We start from the raw sequence: 20,759 nt of genomic DNA, 5'->3' as shown, positions 1-20,759 counted from the left end.
GTAACAGCAGAACACATTGCAATAATTCCTGAGCTGCTGTTGCTGCCCACTGGCATCACTGTGTTAGTTTTGCAATGTCTAAGTGCTCCCTTGCAAATGTTCAATTTATGCTTTTGATTCTCGTAAAACCCAAAAAAAGAGGTCTAAAAGGAGTTTCCTTTCCCACTGTGTGCCAGTAAGTCCAATATGCTGTCCCTGTTAGCACAGAACAAGGACAGGCAAAGGAAGACAGAAAGCCTCTTCTGTGTTGAAAAGACAACAAACTCTTTTTCTTGATAGAGACCAGAATTGGTGGATAAATTATCATCAGGCTTGTTTTCTAACCCATTTTCTGACTTCCAACAGTATTTACTAACCGGAAAGGAAATCCACATCTGACTTTTCTCTGTTGGCATTCCTGATATTGTGTGCACAAGGGAGAGGAGGACTCGTGTTAGGGAGAGCACAGACCGAATTGCTGTGCTTGACCCTAGCCACCTCCCACCAAAACCACCAGTGTCCTCCACCTCTTCCCATGGGCTGTGGATGGAGCAGGGTTACAATTAAATGGCTGACTATTCCTGGCACAGGGAGAGGTTGGAGTAAGTCCAGAGGAGGCCACGAAGCCGATCAGAGGGCTGGAGCACCTCTCCTATGAGGACAGGCTGAGAGAGTTGGGATTGTTCAGTCTGGAGAAGAGAAGGCTCCAGGGAGAACTTATAGCAGCCTTCCAGTACCTGAAGTGGCCTACAGGAAAGGTGGAGAGGGACTGTTTATCAGGGGGTGTAGTGATAGGACAAGGGGTAATGGGTTTAAGCTGAAGGAGGGTTGATTTCGATCAGATGTCAGAAAGAAATCCTTTACTGTGAGGGTGGTGAGGCACTGGAACAGGTTGCCCAGAGAAGCTGTGGATGCCCCATCCCTGGCAGTGTTCAAGGCCAGGCTGGATGAGGCTTTGGGCAACCTGGCCTAGTGGAAGGTGTCCCTGCCCATGGCAGGGGGGTTGGAACTGCATGGTCTTCGAGGTCCCTTCCAACCCAAACCATTCCATGATTCTGATTCTAACCTGCCCAGTATCCAAGAGTCCCTGCGGCTGGTCTGCAGCTGCCGTGTACCCAGTGCCCTGGCACCTTCCAGCTCTTGCAGGCCAAGGTGGCAGCAGCTTCTAGCAGGGGTGAGGGATGGGGTCTCTCCTGGCCTAGCTGACCATGAAAGGGTGGCAAGTGGCTGGTTGCTGCAGCTGGGTGCATAAGAAATGGACTGGCTGAAATAATGTACTTTGCCATGTGGGATGGCTGGGGCCCTGCAGGTGTGAAGGAAGCAAGGTAAAAAAGCTGGTGCAATTCATCACGAAGATGTGGCCTCTGCAACCCTCCAGAAGCATGTTAATGGGAAAGGAATACTCAGGCATGCTCTTGTATCTGCAGCTGACACCACTGCAGAAAAAGCTGGACAAAAAGAGATCTGTCCCGTCTCTAGACAAAGACAGAAGCAGAATCAAGAACTGGGGAAGAGACCCACTGCGCACCTCGGGAGGTGTGACACAAACCACTCTCCTGCAGCCATGTGCTGCTTGTGGGGGTACACCTTCCTGAAAGGACATGAAGAAACAGGCAGCTTTATAGAAACACAACACAGGTTTCTGTTTTAATGAGAAAATAATTATATACTTGCATTGTAGGCCTCACAGTCACTATAAAACAGAAGCAGGATAACATTTAAGTGGTTAACATACAGAAAGCCAGGTATTGTTGAAACTGGTTGATAAGTCATGACAAAGATGCTGCCTTTTGATTGCCAAACACATCAATGCTACTGTATTTTCCTTCAGATAATGTCAGTACAGAGCAAGATGAAACCCAAACTGGCAGCTTTTAAAACAAAATTTTCAGAAAACCTGCACTGTAACCCCAAACTGATTATAATCACAAATGCTAATGCTTAACTATTTCTCAATACACAGTTTCATTAAAACCAGTCTTTGCCACGGGAAAGGATCTGAGCGTTTCTTTTGTGGAGACAAAGTTAACTCTGCAATAGTGCTCTTTTGTTGCATTTGATATAGTTATATATATATAGATATGTATTACTGGCGTATACTTATAAACACCTAAGCTTGGTAGCATGCAAATGAAATCACAGAGGCAAGTAAACTGCATCGCACTCGTGTTACCAGAGCACTGAATGTGTGCTGCCATCTATGCGTGTCCATAATTTCTGGAAGAGAAAAACTGGGTGGAAAGTTTGGCTGTCCTGCACTGATACACGCAAATACTTTTCTTGCAGGGGCTGAAAGCAAATGCTTCTAACGCAGACAACTCCTGCCTGGCCTCTCCCCACCACCACATCCCCTTCCTAATTCTCACTTCAAAGACAGGGCTAACAGCGGCAGTAGAGGAGGATGTGGCAAAGCATGAAGAGAGGTCTTGTGATGGGTGATCAGTATCACTGGCTTCCAGTGAGAAAGCAGGAGGAAAAAACAGGCCTCCAGGTTAAATAAAATAAAGATGCAGGTTCCTGGGAAAGCAGCCCAGGAGCAAATATTGGGGGAAACTTTGAAGAGCATCGTTTGATGCGAGACCACCTCACTGTAAGTACAAGGGTCATTTCCTCTGCTCGGGAAACCTTTTTTTCCCAGTCTTACACTCTCCCTAAGGGTGGAGAGAGCCAGGATTCCTCTTGGTACAGATGTGCAGAGCTCATGGATGTGTCTTGCTAGAGTGCTGCATTGGTGGCTTTTCCTACCATCTTATGGTAACAAACCATCTGCAGACAGGAATCACAGTTCACCGTCGACTGCCATGTCTGAACACCGGGTCTGCTTCATTAGGTATATAATTCCTTCATAGGCATGGTGCCTCCCCATGCACGTGGGTTTAGTGAGCATCCTGGAGACAAGCTTGCTACCCTTATCACAGTGAACACTCAGTTCAGCAGTGTTTTCTTCCGTTCAACAGCACTTAGGGAGACAATTGACAGAACTGAGTTAATGGGTATATATAATTGTATTTGCTACAACTCCCTGAAAACAACCCTCAAAATGATAGTGTCCATGGATAGAAATCACATGCTGGAGGAACTGAAAAGGGGGGTGGTAGGGAATCATTTGGTTGCAAGCTCTGTGTTTTTTTTAAGAAAAGCACCAGAATTATGTTCACAGTATCGGTACTCGGAACTCAGTTTCAGGATAAAACAGCACAGCAGGTCATGAAGCCAAGGAAAGGCTTAAGTGAGGACCAGTATCCTGGCTGATGATTTTTTTAAAAAGATGTCAAAATAATAATTGTTTATTAAAAAGACAGAATATTTTATATAAAAAAAAGCTCAGTGTCTTTTTTTCTGTCATCTCCCAAACTTGTTGGTTTCTTGTCCAGAAATTATGGTTCCCAGTTGTAAAATATTCCTATTGTATTGCCTGCATGAAAAGAAAGACTAAACCTGCAGCCTCTATACTAAATACAAAGCACAAGAATAAATACCACATTTCTTTTCCTAATTGTCAGCTTACAAAACTGGTCAATACTTTGCAATTGTGACTCATGCAAATACCATGTTGGGTCAAATTTTAATATCACAAATACTGCATTAACTCAGTGCCTTGTTTTTATATCCCCTTTCAGAAAAAAAAAAAAGAAATTAGCACTCACCCCTACAGCTGGTAAACAGCTTTGGAGAAGATAATCAGTACACACACTGCCATACACTTTCTGGTATGCCAGCCTCACACGCACGCACACACCCATGCACACACGCACGCACACACGTGCACACACGCACGCACAGATCCACACTAATCCTTCACTGCTGATCCCAAGCCTAAGCAATAACTAAAGGCTCTATGGTTTGCTTGTAGCACTGAAAACACTGGCTGAATGGCAGAAATAATGTTTTCTTCCCTTGTCTGCTCTTCCTTGCTCACTCCTTCCAACTCATTATGCCCTTTAGCTTTTTTGTTGCCTGGAAATGTGAAGACTTCCACAAAGCACTCTGCTTCAAAGGCTTTTTATGTTGTATAAATATACTTGAAGACGTAACTATCTTTCATCTTTCTTTTATACCTCTTTCTAGGCCAGAGTCTGGCTTAGTTCAATTATTGCCTCATTTAAAAATTAAATGTCCTTTATTTGTATTCCTTTCCCACTACCCTTCTACTTCAAATTATCCATCTTCATAGCTTTTACACATATGCCATTCTTTTCCCTCCCCACCATCAAAAAATAGTTGTCATCCACTAAATACAGATTTTCTATTTAGAAACTTTGTTACGTAAATATGCTCTGAGAACCTGGAGCTCAGGTGATATTGCAAGCATATAGGATCCTAAAGCTAAGGTAATCCATTTGGCTTAGCTCTCATCCCCATCTATTCCACTCCTAAATTGTGATGGCTTGTGTTTGCAACACAAGGACTGTTTTACTGAGTCTACTGGATTGTACATTTGCAAAACTGCCTCCCTGTTTTGTTTTTTTTTTTCTTTTAAACAGATAAATTACGAGAAAGAGGAGCACAACCCCCCCCCCAACCCCCCCCCAATCCCAAACCCAACCCTTCAGTCCCCTTAAAGAAATAGCAACAGAGGGCAAGATCGTTGTGTTTTGTGGCTGGATAGAGTATGCCGAAGTAATGCCGACAGTCTCAGTGCAGCGGCTGTGGGAGGTGAAGGAACTGCAGGAGGGTTCGACGAGAGCTGCTGGGGGGTGTGTGGACACGGTGGTGATCCCGGGGGCAAGGCAGGGCTGTCAGTTCGGACAGTGGAAAGCATGAGCATGAGCCCTGGCCGCCAGCTCCTGCATGCTTACCTCCTGCCACATGCCTGCAGCCTCTTCGGTCTGTGGGGACAACTGCCCCCTTGTCCCCTCTCTTGAGGGCTCCCACCCCCTGCACCCTCCCCATTGCATTATTTCAGAGGGGGGATAGAGGGAAGGAGAAGGGGATATTTTCTAGGTGGGTTTTTCCTGTTGTTTTAAGATTGCCGGGAGTTGGATCATTTCTGTGTCTATGTGCATCGAGTTTGTTGTGTATTCAATAAATATTGGACTAAAATGCTGCTGCTTTTGTGGTGATTTTTGTGTTTGTTTTTTCTTCCTTTTTCTCTTTTTGGTTTCGGCATGCCTGGTCACTGTCTTCGCACTGCAGTGTGGTTATTCGTCCTCCTCCCGGTTGGCATAAATGCCAGCTTCCCAACGCAGTGCCAGAGCACTCTTCCTGCGGTTCACCCTGGTCGCCTCGAGGACCTGGTCAGGAGAGAAAGGGAAAATGCAGCACATCACTCAACTGCCCATCGCCCCATGCCAGGGTGCCCCAAACCATGTGCCTGAGCAGGTGTGGGGCAAACTGCACCTCGTGCAAACTGGGAGGACTCATGCGATGAAGCACTTGCTGATGTGGAGGTGTGGGGGGGAATGGCACACAAGAGCAAAGCCACACCATGGGATGACAGAAGTGGTAGGAGTTGTCTGGCAGCATCCAGCTTGCTTCAGGGGAACCCCAGCTGCCCCTTACCAGCCCAGCTGCACGTTGCCCAGTCCCTGCCTGGGGAAGGCAGGGAACAGGGTCTTGGTCCTCTCCCCAGAGGCAGCGGCACACCTTTGATGCCAGGGGCCAGCACCCACCCGGCAGCTTCGTCCAGAAGCTGCTTTGGAGATGCATGTGCAGCCTGGAAAGCAGTCTGCTGCTTATTTCAGAACATCACCCCTCCAGGCAGATCTAGGCAGCCCCCTCCCGCATCTTCTTCTTGCGGCCTTTGGCTTGCAGCTAAGTCAATGGGAAAGCCTATGCATTGCGATCAAAGTGCTCCTGGAGTGAAAAAATCACTCCATGCATATGGGAAAGGAGATTTACATAAGGAAGACCTGCACAGCCTGTAGAGACTGGTACAAGATGGGCCCTGATATATTTACATACATACAGTCACACACACACATGCACACGCATACATACAAAAACATACACATTCTGTATGTGTTATACATAGACACACACATGCACACACAGAAGCTATTTACTAGAAAAGAAACAGATTTAACATGTGTTTTAACAAGGTTAAAAAAAAAATCAGCTGAAACCAAAGATATTATTGTGATGTGCACCTGATGCACTACTTGGCAAATAATGCATGTTTTCCTCTGGCAGAGTGAGACATAAAGGGGTCTGGGGCCTTCTTACAGAAGCACACAGCAATGTTATTTTCTGACCTACACCGAATAACAGCTCCATGATCAAACGACAAAGCTGCCAATGTCCACTGCCTTCAACGGGTTTTAAAACAGTCTTCTCAGAGAAGTAAAATTTTGAAATGTTCACACAGTCAGTTAAAAAAAAAACTGTAAAAAAAAAATCCCCCAACGCATACATGACTGTTCACTGAACCAATGCCTGCCATCCCTGGTCCCTGATGCTTCCTGCAAGCTGCTCTGCACACTCCTTGATTGCAGAAGAGTAGCTGGCCTTTTGAGAAATGATGATGCTATTTCATTCTTTTGCATAGAAAGTCAGATGCAGTGAGAACTTAGGCTTTGACTGGAATAGAAATAAATAATTTAAGACTAAAGAAACTCTTCTTTCAGCTTGTGACAAGCTGTGGTTGGAAAAGTACACGGGTACTAGAGGTTTCTGTACAGGCAAAATTGGGAAATCAGCTCTGAACTATCAGCTGAAATTACAGGCCATAACTTTACTTGCAGGAATGAGAACACACTTCTGCATTTACGCTAAGACCCAGCCCTCCATTCAGGAGCTGAAGGTAGGGTGGAGTTTTGCCAGCTTTATTATTTCTTTGCCCTCCTAGTTTCTTTTGACTATAACTATGAATGAACCAAAGAACTAAAGGCAAAATCCAGCCAACAGAGACAGTTTTGAGCTAAAGCTCCATCTGCCTGCCAGCGCTGACCAGGGCTACAAAGCTGGTACAGGTCCACGGAAGGGACTTTTTTCTGAACTATTGCCCAAAATCATGCCTCCTCTTTTTGCAGAGCAACCACTGGAAAGGAAGAGCAGCACTGAGCAGTTTCTGTTTTATCCAGTAGAGGGCAAATGTGCCCACAAACCCAACAATTCATTAAAAAAATATCGAAATCAGTAAAAAAATTTGTTCTGAGACATCAGCCTGTAAGCAGCACACTGGAGCTACTCCCACTGCAGGGATGAGGACCAGCAGTTTAAACTACATGTTTGGGATTCTGAGAGCCCAAACCAAGGAAAGACAACCCAAACTGAACAATGGAAAAGCAAAACTGGGACTGGGTATCAGGGCATCATCCTATTATCTTCTCAGAATGAGAAAAGACAGTGGCTGCTCCAGGGCTAGCAAGGAAGGGGGGAAAAAAACTGATTTTTTTTTGTTTGTTTTTTTTGGATGGCAACAGACAAATAGTGCTAGAGAGGAGACTATGAAGACCAGTATGGGATAATGATTAAATAAACCACAGAAAATTACTGTTCTCCCCACTGGATACTGAAATTTACAGGAAAAAGCAGCAAATTCAGCATAAATTTCAAACCAAAACTGCCACTATCACAGAGTAAAGGTATATTTAAATGAGTTCTGATGAATTTAGCCTGTAGATTTATGTGAGCTGAAAATAAAATGGATTTGACATAATTTACAACAGTTTCCAGCCAGTGTCTTCCTTGCTGGAAATCACAACGTTGTGATGGTCTCTGGTGATGGCCTGCGACAGTCAGGACCCTTAAACTTTGAAGATTTCTGGTTTGGATCAGTCAGTTCGTCTTTGTCTTAAAAGATGGCAACAGAATTTCTTCCATTTATCTCCTGTCTGCAAACCTGCCCAGAAGCTTGTCTACTTCTGCAAATACTGCTGGTTTTTCTAAGGAAAACTGCTTCCAGAATTATATCAGAGATACCAAGAGGGCATTGAATATGGACTTAACCTTTGCAGGAAAACAAGTACTGATGTCTGGCTCAGTACTAACAAACAAGCCCTCTAAACAGTAGAGCAGATGCTAACAAGCTAAAGGTGCTTTTGACTAGTTACTTCAGAATTATTCTTCTAATCTACTGAAAAGAATGTTTGACCTAAAATAACCCTCATTTTTAGTAGTCTGTGCCAGTTTTACACCCACTAGAGGAAACAATGTGGTAATTATAGTATGCAACTGGAATGACTGAGTGGAGAATCAGGACTCCTCAATGGAGCACTGAATTCACAACCCAGGAAGCCGCTTGCCTAAAATAGCAAATGATCTCCATTTTAAAATATTCTTGGCAGGTATCAGTGCTGTCTGTAGACCCATCACGAGTCCAGCAGCACCCAGAGGCTCTCCACAGCAAGTCAAAGGAAGGAAAATATTTTGCTTTTGTTGTTGTGGCTGTTTTGGTGGTATGTAACACGTCACATTTTGGCCACATTACAAAATGCTACCTCAACGCTTTGTAAACGTCCTACCCGATGATGCCCCACATCACCTCAGCATGGGTCGTCATGGTGTCCTAAGGTAGCCAGGCTCATAACTGCACACAGAAGGTGCATACTGAAAATCGGAAAGATCATGAAGCAGATAGTTCTCTCAAGCTTAGGCTGAAGAACTGAGCTGGCTACGTGCTAATAGTAAGGCCACGTCAGTGAAAAGAACAATGTTATATAAAATGTCTTAATTAGAAGCAGCGATTTGATTACTAGCTGCAATAGAAGAGGAAGAATTTGGAGAGCAGAAGTAGGTGTGAGGGAAAGACAAATGTACCAAGATATGTAGAGTTGTAAAAATTGCTGTTCACCTCTCTTTGCAAAAAATTGCTGTGTGGATCTTGTGGTTGCAGCTCTGGAGTCTCGCTAAGAACTGTAGACAGTTCTTTCCTGACAGATTTCACTTATTTTTGAGGATTTAAAAAAAAAACAAAACAAACACCCCAAACAAAAAAGATTGAAACAGCTACCATTGTCAGGTGTAAGATTAATTTACTATCCATCCTAGAGGTGGAAACTAACCTGTCCTGATCTTCCCTCCAACAGATGTAACAATAATTGCTCTCTTACTGGCAACAAGAGAATAAAAAGCAAAATACAGATACGCTTTAGTCCAAAGTAGTTCCACCACTGAATGAAAATGACGACTACACAGTACAGGCTAATTTTTATTGAACAGTAGCAGTAAAACTGATGTGGAAGCAAAATGATTTTTCTGGAGCTTAATATTTTACTGATTGTTCCCATCTGGACCTGGAAGAACTAAAAGCAACAAGAACAGAAAATGCAAAGGTCTGGGTGTCTAAAATCTACCAATACCATGCGGGAAAGTCAGTGCACAAGACACCTCCATGGAGCACACCGTGCACAAAGAGACAGAAGCACAAAGGCAGGGAACAGGCTGCCGGCTCCTGCAGACGTGAGAGTTCCCACTCAGGAACAATAAACTAAATGCTTTAACACAAAAATGGAACTACTGAGGGATAAAGAACATCTATTTCTCTAGTATAAAGGTATTTTCTTTACTGCACCTACTTAATGCTATTCACTGAATACACCAGATCTCTAGAGAGCACAGTGAGAAGCTGGGTATCTGAGACAAAAATGCGTTCACCTGAAACAAGACAGTAACAATACTATACTGCTGCTGGTCAGTATTAAAACATAAACTGTGTGCCCTCTGCCATCAAATCTAGTATGCTGGGTTTCTTTTTCATAACACAAAAATTTTCAGCAGTAGCCTTTAATATTGCATAAATGTCACCTTAGTGCGTTATCTCCTACAGCATGATTGATATTGAGCAAACTCAGGATATTTGAAAATGTGAAGATATGTATAGTTGTAAGGACAACAGCAGAAAATTTTGAGGATTAAAACAACCTATGTATGTGCAGGCATGTAGTTATCTGTGGTCTTTTTAAAACAGCAGACAGATGTGCTTGTAACACAGGCTGCAGGAATCTGGAGGTGATAAAACCACATCAACCCAGCGAAGCAGGCTGTGGTTTGCCACGTGTAGCTGAGCTTCAGCAGTTACTGTACCTTGCTGGGGGTTTGCTGACTACTGGCATGGAGCCGCCAGGCCGATGGCATGCAGGCTCCTGCTCCCCACCAGCACAAACACAGCCGGGCCAGCTCCAGCACTACCGAGGATGATTAAAATTGAGCCACCTGCCTGCACCAGGGTGAATTATGGCAGGCTCTGGTGAACAGGAGCCATAGCTCAGCTCTGGGGTCAATAGAGAGTAGGGGGGCATCATGCCTTATGTCTTCCTGTTCCTTCCAAAACAACTGCCCGGCTTCAGCTAAAGATTTCCAGTGAGAACCAAACGGTTTCTTCAGCCTGAGGCTTAGCACAGGGGATTAGCCAGGTGGCATAGTTTCACTTGCATACAGAATCGCTCTGTCCTACAGCCTTTTTCATCTCTCTTTCCCATCTATGCACATTCACTTCCAGCTCATTACTCCTTGCATCATTATCATTTTACAAGGTGGACAACGTTCCCAGCAGAAGGCCAAGGGCTGGGCATGTAAAATCACACCCGAGCTTCTGCCTCTCGCACAACATCAAACGCTCTCATCACTACTTATTGTTCATAAATTGTAACTCAGATTATTGTGCAGGTATTATTGGGGAGAAGAGGCCCAACCTGTGTTTAAAACCAGGTCTCTGAAAGCACACTGCTCTTACACTGATTAGCTCTCTATAAATACTCTACACGAAGATCAATCACTGGCTTGTGAGATAAAACCCACAGTAAATTATTTAATGAATAGGAAACGGCATAGACTTGACTTTGCTTTACTGTCCAGGACAGAAAATGTTCATACAGTTCTGTTGAGGTAGCTGATGTGGTCAAATATGTTATGGAACAGGGAAATAGTGGAAAGTTCATGTTCATTAAAAAATGCTGGTGCTGGATGAATGAGTGTCAGTCATTACCACAATCTGTTTGTGTCTCTTAGAGAAGTCCAGATTTACACATGTCTGCAGAGAAAATTACAGACAATTGAAATGTCTAAATTATCGAGCACCTCATTCCTATAAACATTACAAAAGTGTAGTTGGTATCAATTCCCTGCTCTTAAAATTTTTGCATTTGGCAGTCTACCTTTGTAGCGGTAAGGACCATGCAAGTTACTGCCTTGCTAAAAAACCAAATGTCACTGTAAATACCCTTTCTTTAGCAGGTCTGGGTTTCTTCTACTCTGAGACCAACACTGATGCTAAGTTGTGGGACTGTGATCAGTTATCACATCACAACACACAGGGACAAGGACAGGTTCACAAAATTCACCAGACTGACGCCGTGTGCTTGGATTTGACTCTTCTTTCACAGATGAAAGGTTGGTGTGCAGATTCTTTACAGAATACTAGAGATTTTGGTAGTGCTAAATACACTGTAATCAGAGACAAAGGAAAGCCACAGCAGTTTCGCTCAGCATCTGAGGATGCTTGGATCCCAGGTTTAGCTTTGCCAGCTAAATGGTAACAGGGATTAAGGAGAAATTCTTATTTCACACCTCAGGAATGCTCCAGTCCTAGGCAACAGCTCCTGTCCCTTTAATTACAAGCCCTCCCATGCCAGAAATTGTAACTAGAATCCAAGGGTTAGAAAACCAGCCACACAAATATTTGTTGATGAGAGATAAGAAGGAATATCCCACACACAAATTTGCATCCTGGTTTTGATATGAAACAGCACTGGCACACAGAATGAAGATGCAAACTGCAGCAACATGCACTAGGAATCACCATGCAAGAGGAAGCAAAAATAAATAAGCAGTTGAAAAGTACCTCAGAAGTAACCTTGCTAGACAGTAATTTACAGGTGTACTGGTAGAAAGGGAAAATACCAGCATTAGTACATTGAACAAGCATGTTATAACTAGGAAACAAGAATAAAATAAAGAAATTGCAAGAACTGGCACATCCTAGAGTATAGGATTTCAAGCAACTTGGTGTCATAAAAAAAAAAAATATTAGTCAGTTTAGTGTTTTTTTTAATGATGTTGCTTGACCAGTCTCAGTCTTGTTTACCATCAGTGCTTGACCTGTTTTTTTGCTGCTGCTTTTTCTCTTTTTCTCACCTGTTGAAACCTCTGCTGTAACACATCCTCTTTGGAAGAAACTGCCCCCCTGCCTTAGCAGTGAAGTTCTTCCAAGAGCAGATGTGCTTGATTTGCCCTCTGTCTCTGAAAGGCAAAATGTGCAAGCCCCAGCCAGAGCGGCCACGTAGCAGCCACTGAAGCCAGACATAAAACAGGAGGCGGTGATGTTTAAAGGAGAGGCAGGGCAGATGTCCTACCGAAACCACCCTCCTGCCTTTTGGTGTGTCTTACAAAGGGAGAAAATGAAGCTCTATATGTCAGTGCTGCTCATGTGCTCAGCATATGAGAGGGAGTTTCCATGGACATCAAACCTCTCCGCAATCCATTCAGGAGACTGTGGCTGCTGCCTTCTGCCCCTGCCACAGCACCCCGGCTGCTCCGGGTACCCGAGGAAGCCTATGGTTCCCCTCATGCACAAAAAAGCGATGTTGAGCCATGTTCAGCTCTCAGGACTTAATGCTCCAAGTGGCAGCTGCCTGCCTGGTTGTCAGTTATGCTCCTTGCCCCACTATATTTCAAATATTTTTTAAAAACAGGCCAGTAATATGCTCTTTTGTTAGTTACAGTAATCTCTTTCCTCAGCACATGGTAAAATGTCCTCTGCCAACAAATCAAAGCTATTTGTTGTTTAAATAATTATTGTTTTGCCTGGCATCTAAAATATTAGCTCAAACTAACAGTGACATAAGTGCAGCCCTCCTTATTTGAATTATCTTTCCCCTGTCAATGGTGTGACATGTTTACAAAAGGAGAGCGGAAAAAGGCAGGGAAAAGAAACAAAATGCTCCTGCTGGTCTGAGGAAGCTCTCCCTGGGCTCTGCAGGACACTGCCCTCTGACAGGATTTTGGGTAGGCAGCAGCAAGAATGTAAATCTTGTTTGTCTGTATGCAATGGGCTTAGAGAAGAGGAGAATGACAACAAACCACAACACTGAGGGACTCTGGTGCGCACCGGGGCTCTATAAATTCACTGCAGCCTTGACAATTCGTCCCAGAAAAGGATCCATCCCACAAGTTGTGTGACCGGCACCAATGCTCTGGCAGTGCATCCTCGGGCGGCCAGTGCCTGGGCAGCTTTAGCAGCAGCGGACAGCCGAGCTGGCACCCAGAGCACACCTCTTCGGTCAGGCGCTGCCCAGACCAGCGCTCTGGTCAGGACATCAGGGGTCACTTCAAACTGCAGAAGACACTACGCAGTTGTGGTCAACGTGCTTTCTAGGGGGCACGTGTGCAGCTCTGCAAGCAGCTGAGGAGTTGCTCTTGGGTAACTGAACAGATGGTAACTGCTCACTGCAGCACTCCTGAGGACCAGTTCTGGTTTGTATGGTAGGAGTTTTATGCCCCTCTTTTTTTAAAGTTCCTACTGGCTTCTGCAAAGGGTGTGACATGCCTCCTGCAAGCCTCTGAGCGCACTTCAGGGAAAGAGATCCTCTAGGGACATGCCAGAAAACAGCACCCATAGGAGCAGGTGGAGACACTCCACTTCACTGGGTGCTTTGGGGAAACCAGACAGTGGCTCCTCCCCAAGAGGCCCCTGCCAGAACAAGGCACATTCCTGTGTGTGAGGAACTTCCTATGTGGCAGCAGGAGCATGATGAACAAGAAGACTTTGGGAGTCTATGAACACAGGCATGAATACATGCTTGATCCACAAAGTTCAAAGAGCCACTAAAATAACCCATTGGAGGGTCTTAGTGATGTGTGAATTAACAAAGTCCACCAAGTGCAGGGCCGCTACCCACTGCTCTTATTAATAATAAACTTAATTAACTAAAAAGAAACTTAGTATGAGTTGCTTTTGATATTTGCAGTGACACTCTCCTCCTCTCCACTGGCCCTTATCCTTCTATTTCAAACCCACTGGCCCTTACAATGTGTTAAAATCCTTACACACCTGCAAGGTGATCTGAGCAGATTCTTGGAAAATTAGTATTTTTGTTGCCTGAATGTTGGTTCTCGTGAGTCATGGTCTCTCTTGCAGAGCAAAAAGTGAAAAGGACAAGTGCACTTACACTGCTGTCATCCATCCTTTCTCGTCTCTTAGTTTTGTGTGTTTCATAATCCTCCATGAGGGTCTGCATCAGGTTCTTGGGTCGCTGGGCTCCTGCAGCCTCCTCATGTGGTGGGTCAGACTGCGAGACAGGGCCTTCTGTGGTGGGGGATGGAGGAGGCTTGATCTTCTCTATCTTACCTGCAATGACATGAAAAGGAAAGACCCCTTCTAAGCCGAAGGACTCAAGTTGTTTCCAAAAGATGACAGCTGGAGAAGTGTTTTCAGTGGGGTTTAAATGAAGAAACAGTTTGGAATGAAGTTTATGAAACAATCTGGTAAATCAGGATGGTCATGGGTTTTTAAAACACTCTCCCTCTTCCTGAAATGCACTACACCAAAACACTACAACATTTTTTTACAAAACTTACAAGAGCTACCAAACAACACAATGCAAATTTAACCCACCACTATTATTTACAGTAGTATCTGACTGAATTACCCCTGTTCCCTCCTCCAGGACACATTTCAGTGATCTGGAAATGTTTGTAAGATTCTAGAAAACTGCAAGATTATATTTTTCCTGGCTCAGACTATCCAATGCGCAGGATGCCACTGCTGTATGCTGGGGACCATGCGCCAGATGTCCAAAGAAGGCATCTTGTTAAGCGTTGCTGGCTTTTTCTCTTCTTCCAGTGTTTTTTATCTGATTTGTAAGCATGAAAGGCTTTGGGGTGGTCCCTTGTGCTTCTCCTCCCTGAAGCTGCTTTCTCAAGTATCAGAGTGTGCTCCTGGAAGGATACCTGTGGCAGAGCAGGATGGGGTTTCCACCCCACACTCCCTCATTCAGACAGGGCCCTTCAGTCTCCTGGTGAGAAGAAAGTCAGAGAGAAGTCAAGTTGCTCTCTGACTGAGCCCATTTCACCCAGGAGAGCCTGTTTTAGGCAGAGTGAGCCCAGCTGAAGAGCTAGGTAAAAGGCAGGCCACAGCAAGGAGACCACTGTACTGAGCTGTGGGAGAGCTCAGTGGGTGGACAATCCACGCTTCTCCGGGGAGGATGGCCTGCGTTTCTCATCACTGGGCACCAATCTGGGGTGAGCTGCCCAGCTTGTCCTGGTGGGAAGAATGAGGAGGATGATGGCAGGTTGTGGGTGTGGGCATAAGGTGCTGGGGTCCTCAGCTATGACATGAGAAATCAATGCTGAACCAAAATCAGTTTCCCTTTTCCATGACATGGCAGGTCTTTGAAATAAGACCGTTCAATGAATGGGAAAGAAATAAAGGAGAAAAAAACCCCACACCCCAAACCCTTACAAATAAGTGAAGTAACCAGAAAGATTGTGCAGATTTTCATGAAACATCCTGTTAAGACAAATGAAAACCCTAGCTGCTCCTCCAAAAACCATCATGACAGTGGTAACCACTAGAGAGCAGCCTTGAAACCTCCTAGAAGATTCAGCAGGATTTATTCTTGAAGGGAGAAGTGAAACCTGAGTCAACACTGCAGAGGTCTTTTACAAGAAATCCCTCTGCTGGGCTTGTTTCATTTCTGATCAGTATGGAAAAACCCAGAATTCTAGTTTCTCGTTACAGGCTTAGCTTAAGCTGGCTGGTGCAGGGACAAGGCTGAGAATTCATCCCCCCTAAATCACCGCACCAGAGATGGGAAGGGGAATTTCTACGGGCCCAGGTTCTCCTCTGGGTTGTAGCAGCACCAGCTCCACAGACAACCAGGAGTTACGCTGCCAATGCAGGGGCCAAGAGCAGGTCCAGAGCTCCCCAACTGCACTCAACTGCACCCACACGTGACAGCTTGGACTGCTCAGCAGGAGTGGGTAAAAAAAGTCTGCTAAAAATAAAGGACCTGATTAAGGGTAAGATATCTTGCTGTATTACTTAATTCTTACACTAATAAATAACTGTCTTCAACGTATGGAATGCAGGAAGAATCGGGCTTCTCAGATGTCTGCCCAGCTTTTGTGCTTTCCCCCAGGGATGCAGACCATCACAGGATGCTCAGACCTATGGACAAGCCTCACACCTGAAAAAAGCTCCTTCCACCCCACTCCCCCTGGAAAACAATGCAACTGTAGGCTTTGGGGATCTGCATTTTAGAAAGGCAATATCTCTGAGCAGATCTATCCTCCCTGGAAGGAGGATGCATCAATTTCCATATCTTAGCAGCAACTCTGCAGCAACATGCAACTGTTCTGACCATGCTGGGCAGTGTCACGATGAACAGTGTCACAGTTCCCTTTTCACAAATATAGAAGCCAAGGTGGAAACAAGATTTGCCCACAGAAAAACATTGGTTTGTTGGTTTGTATCCACAAGAAATTATGCTTATGCAACTATTTTCTCTCTGTGTTTGAATTCCATTAAAAAATCAGGAATTCACAGCATCATTTCAACTACTTTTCACAGAAGAGTAAGTGTCTCTTTCAAGTTCCTAAAAAATTTGTGAGAACAGGTAGGCAGATCAAAGAGAGAGATCCTAGCAGTGCCAACAGTGGCAGAAAGGCAAGCAACCAGCACAACCATCAGTGAGGTTGCGGTTAGATGACGGGGTGTCTGAGGCTTTGGGGCTCTCAGAACCACCACAGAAAAACTCCGTGAGCCTGACGCAGAGCTCCAGTCCAGGGTAGATCTATTCTACCAGCTTGGATTGTGTTAGAAATGTTGCTGGGTTAATTTCTTCTGGGAGGTTTTCATCCAGATAAGGTACTGTTCTCAGGCAGAAGAGCCATTCAGCATAAAAGCATCATGAGACACGATGACGACAGGCTCTTTCTACTTCTGCAGTCCCATGCCCACACTTGATGCACACAGAGACTGCTGGTGGTCCTCACCCAAATCCAAGCTGAGTAATAAAGGAACTGTACTCTGATTCGAAATGAGAAAGGGTTGCACTTGTAGGATGCCAGCAAAAACTGCAGCCTGATGGTTGCACTTGCAAGTTAACAGTAGTTATCAGCAGTGTCTTCCCCTCCAGGGGAAGGTAGACGCCTGAGGCCACCTTTAGAGCTGTTGGAAGATATCAAGTACAGGCTATAGCATCCCAAACCTTCACCTACACATCTACATTCTTCTCTTCTTTCAAAGGGACTCCAAAAAATGTTCCATGGCTTCAGTTCTGGTGATGGCTCCCTCCACTCTCTGGCTTCAGGGATCTAGTAGGAAGCTCCTGGAATTTCATTTCTCTTGACTTCCTGCCTCTTGTGCTATTTGGGGCCGGCAGGACCTGCTCCTATGGAGAATGGTCTTTCTAAGCCCTGGAGAGGGGAAAGCTCAGGGAGGGAGCAGCTGCTGCTGTGTCCTGGTCTGGTGGCTGCAAAACATCACCTGACACCTCTCTGCAAAATCAGATGTGTAAGAGCTGGGGACAGATTAGCTTTCTCCTAAGCAAAACCTCTGTGCAGCTCTGGGAAGCAAGAGGTTTTGTGATGGTGACTTACCCACCCTGTGGAACCTGATGGGTGTCCAAGCACTCGCTGCAAGCTGAGGAAGAATGCTCAGCTGATTTGCTGCAATATCAAGAAGCAAGAGTGATCGAGGCAAGGCCCTGGGACAAGGGCCTGAGCCACCACTAAGTAACCAGCAGGTACCAAGGGCCAGCATATAATGTTAACTAAGGTACAAAGGAGATGGGAAGAATGGGGCTTCACACGAGTAAGAGTAACTTACATATGGTTGAAGTACATTAAAAAAATGCCCCTCTGGTAATGTGGAGTATCATTACCACTCCAGGTGAAAGGTGGGCTTCTTTGGTCTTCTTGAACACCAAGTTAGCAACATGACTATGCAAACACACAAACAAGCAAACATTAAAAAAGAACCTCTTGAAGATCGTCTCACTTCATACACGTTCTCCACTCGAGAGGGAATAAGAGGGCAAATGACAAATGAGCTGGGTTAGTATGCTGTTAAGGCACTCCTGGAGGTGTTCAGGGCGTGAGTGATGAGCACTCCAGAGGAATCCTTGAAGAGAATGATGAACTTTGCTTTTTTCATTCCAGTGTCTATGTAGGGGTAAGGAAACATAAAGGCTTCATTTTTGCTCTAGCCTTTCTCAAAATTCTCATTTTAAAAAGGCATTTCTGCATATGTATTATACCTGATCCTTATTGTTTACACATATACAGGGCATTAAAAATTTCGCAATGGCTACAAATATTAAAAATATCTTGCCCCAAAGTTTCTGCTTCTCTTTCCATCATACAAAAAGTATCTTCAGGCTGTTGTTGAACCTCAGAAGTTTCCTTAATGTGGGTATTTACTAGTGAAAAATGAAAGTGGAAAATGGTTGCAGGCTGAAGAGCCTGAGTTTCAGGAGAGAGCAAATATTCACAAAGGGTTTCTCTCCAACAGAAGAGCCTTCACTGAACCAAGACACCTCATGTAATGATTTTCACCCTTCCTTTGATGAACAGGATTATTGAAGTCAGGCACTACAGGAAGTTAGACACAAATTCTTTAAGTACTCCTAATAAAGGAACATGGGAATTACAGCACCAAATGTACGCTGGATCCTCTCGTGTCACACACTCATCACCCTATTCAAATAAACTATCAAACAGCCCCAGCTGCTCTGCCCAGGATGGATGGAGTAACACCTACACCTTGCAGGAGGAATCACTGGCTTGCTATGCAGCTGCTCAACACCTTGCCAAGTGCAGCAGGTGCTGCAGCAAAACAACATGGGAAACATTCAAATTTAAATACAGCTCCACAAATATTTTGGGATCCATGATGACTCCCAATTTAGCCATGCTCAAGCATTTTTTTTGGTCTTGCTCGGGAAAGGAGTTCACATAGGTTTTTTCCTTTCACCTTTCCAGGGCTGCCCTGGAGAAGGTCTCATCCTGTGCGCACACAACACGTAGCTGTTGCTCCACTGAAATTAATCTGTGTCGTGCTCCAGTGATCTGAGATGGGTTAAAGGGCTGCTTCAAAGCATCCCAAACAGCATTAAAGAATACTTGTTAGTGGTACAGAAGTTCACATTGGCTTGTGCTGGGTGGTTGGCAGACAGTGAGTTTAGTGTTACTGTCAGTAGTATGAAAGTTGTATGTCAGGATGGCAAAAACAGCCTGTTTGCTATCTAAAGTAATTAGCAATTATTTCACACATACACCCACATGAATTGTGTTAATCTTCCACACTTCAGTCAAAACAGCAGTTCAGCTCACTGCAGTACTTTTTTTGTGGTTTGTGTTTCTGTTATCCACATAACGATGGTTCAAAGCAGTGAAGTGGGGCAGGAGTAATAAGTAACCAGGGACTACCAGGAGTCCTAGTAAAGCTACTCTGCCCAGTTAACCACCAAAAAGAAACCTGAGAGATAAGCCATTGCTAATTAAGTTAATTTCTGCACCTCCTCAAAAGAGTTCTGCTGAGTTTACACTTCCCCACTTCAGGATCAGCAACAGATTTTTCAAATTTAGACTTGACCCCCCTGATCTCTTTCTGCTGAGGTATCCTGATGCTAAAAAAAGAGTGCACATTCTTTCTTTGGGAAAGGCAATTTCATACATAAGTATCTCTGTTTCTGCTTTTCATTATTATTATTATTATTTCTATGTGAAACTAGATATTCAGATTACAGTATCAGACATGTTCTACAGCATATTCCTTACTGTGCCTACCACAAGTAGATTTTCTTTTCCACTCTGTAAATCACTTCTGTAACTGGCCACAATGAAGCTTTACAGCCAGATTTTGTTGCCTCTGCCAAAATCATCTTTTGCCTCCGTTTTTGTAAATATTGAAAAGGTGCTGTAAATATTAAAATAAAAGGAAAGTTACTGCAATCTTCCAATGGATCGCATGGTATCCCTTCCTATTTTTAAGGATGCCTGCAAGCTTTAACTGCAACACAGCTGGCTAAAGGGACAGCAAGGATGAGATGAGGGTATGCATCCTGCAACACTAAGGGTGCTGAGCTAGCTTCTGCCAGCTGGGAGCTCTGCTGAGCACTTCCGCTGTTTAGAAAGCACCAAAAGAAGAAGATTTAAGAATGACTTTGGCAACGCCCTTTGTGGGGTTTTTTGTTCAATGACATCCTTACATATTGCCACATAGTTATCTTTTCCTAGAAATTAATTCTTTGCCTTGTCACCAGCGGCAAATTGCAGTACCTTGAGTCATTGGCTAATAGATCTCAATTTTCTTTCTTGAACATATGGCAGTCGGACATTTAAAGGAAACTGTCTGGAATGATCCATTATAAATACAAGTTTGTCATTCTCACTAGAATGTAATTTACAATGAACACTTTAACATCAGACAGAAAGTAAATGCCTTGTGAAGTAAGAACAGGAAGTACACTGTTTTCCCAGTTGATCTGTTAAAAGAAGCATTAGTGTCAGCAGACCTTCCAACATCAACTTGTGAGTAAAAAGCAACCATTACCAGCCTCTTTTCGAGCAATTGCAGCGACAGATGATGGTGTTTTTGAAAGCGGTCATGAGCACATCTTTAGACAATGAGTCCTCCTAGCTGAGGTCTATGGTGCCCTGTCTCTCACATCTTATCAGACAATGCTCAAAACATCTCAGTTTATGGAGACTCCCTATTAAAAATGCTGTTCTATATCAGTAATGACAATAACACTTCAAAGAAATTTTCATCATCTGCTACATATTTTGGCAAGAAACACAGGTTAAAATCACCCTCTTTGCAGAAGAAACAAAACCAAGTATTAACTATTTATGTGCTGCATCACGCTCCAAGTTGACAATCAGACTGGGTAATG

General features: G+C 44.3%; 1 protein-coding gene across 8 annotated transcripts in view; it reads right to left on the bottom strand.

The window, feature by feature from the left end:
* Window positions 1-1,597: 1,597 nt before the first annotated feature.
* PALM2AKAP2 (PALM2 and AKAP2 fusion) overlaps window positions 1,598-20,759 on the bottom strand; it is a 271,609-nt gene continuing 252,447 nt past the window's right edge. For 6 of the 8 annotated variants that reach the window (XM_075740493.1, XM_075740496.1, XM_075740495.1 and 3 more), the window contains 3 exons: window positions 14,028-14,206; window positions 11,702-11,740; window positions 1,598-5,213 (listed from right to left, as the gene is read on the bottom strand). In XM_075740493.1, the coding sequence (XP_075596608.1) occupies window positions 5,121-5,213; window positions 11,702-11,740; window positions 14,028-14,206 (311 nt within the window). In that variant the 3' untranslated portion in view covers window positions 1,598-5,120. The remainder of the gene's footprint in view (window positions 5,214-11,701; window positions 11,741-14,027; window positions 14,207-20,759) is intronic. The other 2 variants (XM_075740494.1, XM_075740499.1) reach the window with 1 other exon arrangement.

This window comes from Balearica regulorum, chromosome Z (genome assembly GCF_011004875.1).
Source record: "Balearica regulorum gibbericeps isolate bBalReg1 chromosome Z, bBalReg1.pri, whole genome shotgun sequence".
NCBI classification, from domain to species: Eukaryota; Metazoa; Chordata; class Aves; order Gruiformes; family Gruidae; genus Balearica; species Balearica regulorum.
The sequence above is the reverse complement of the archived record's forward strand: the minus strand, read 5'-3'. Positions and strand labels throughout refer to the sequence as shown.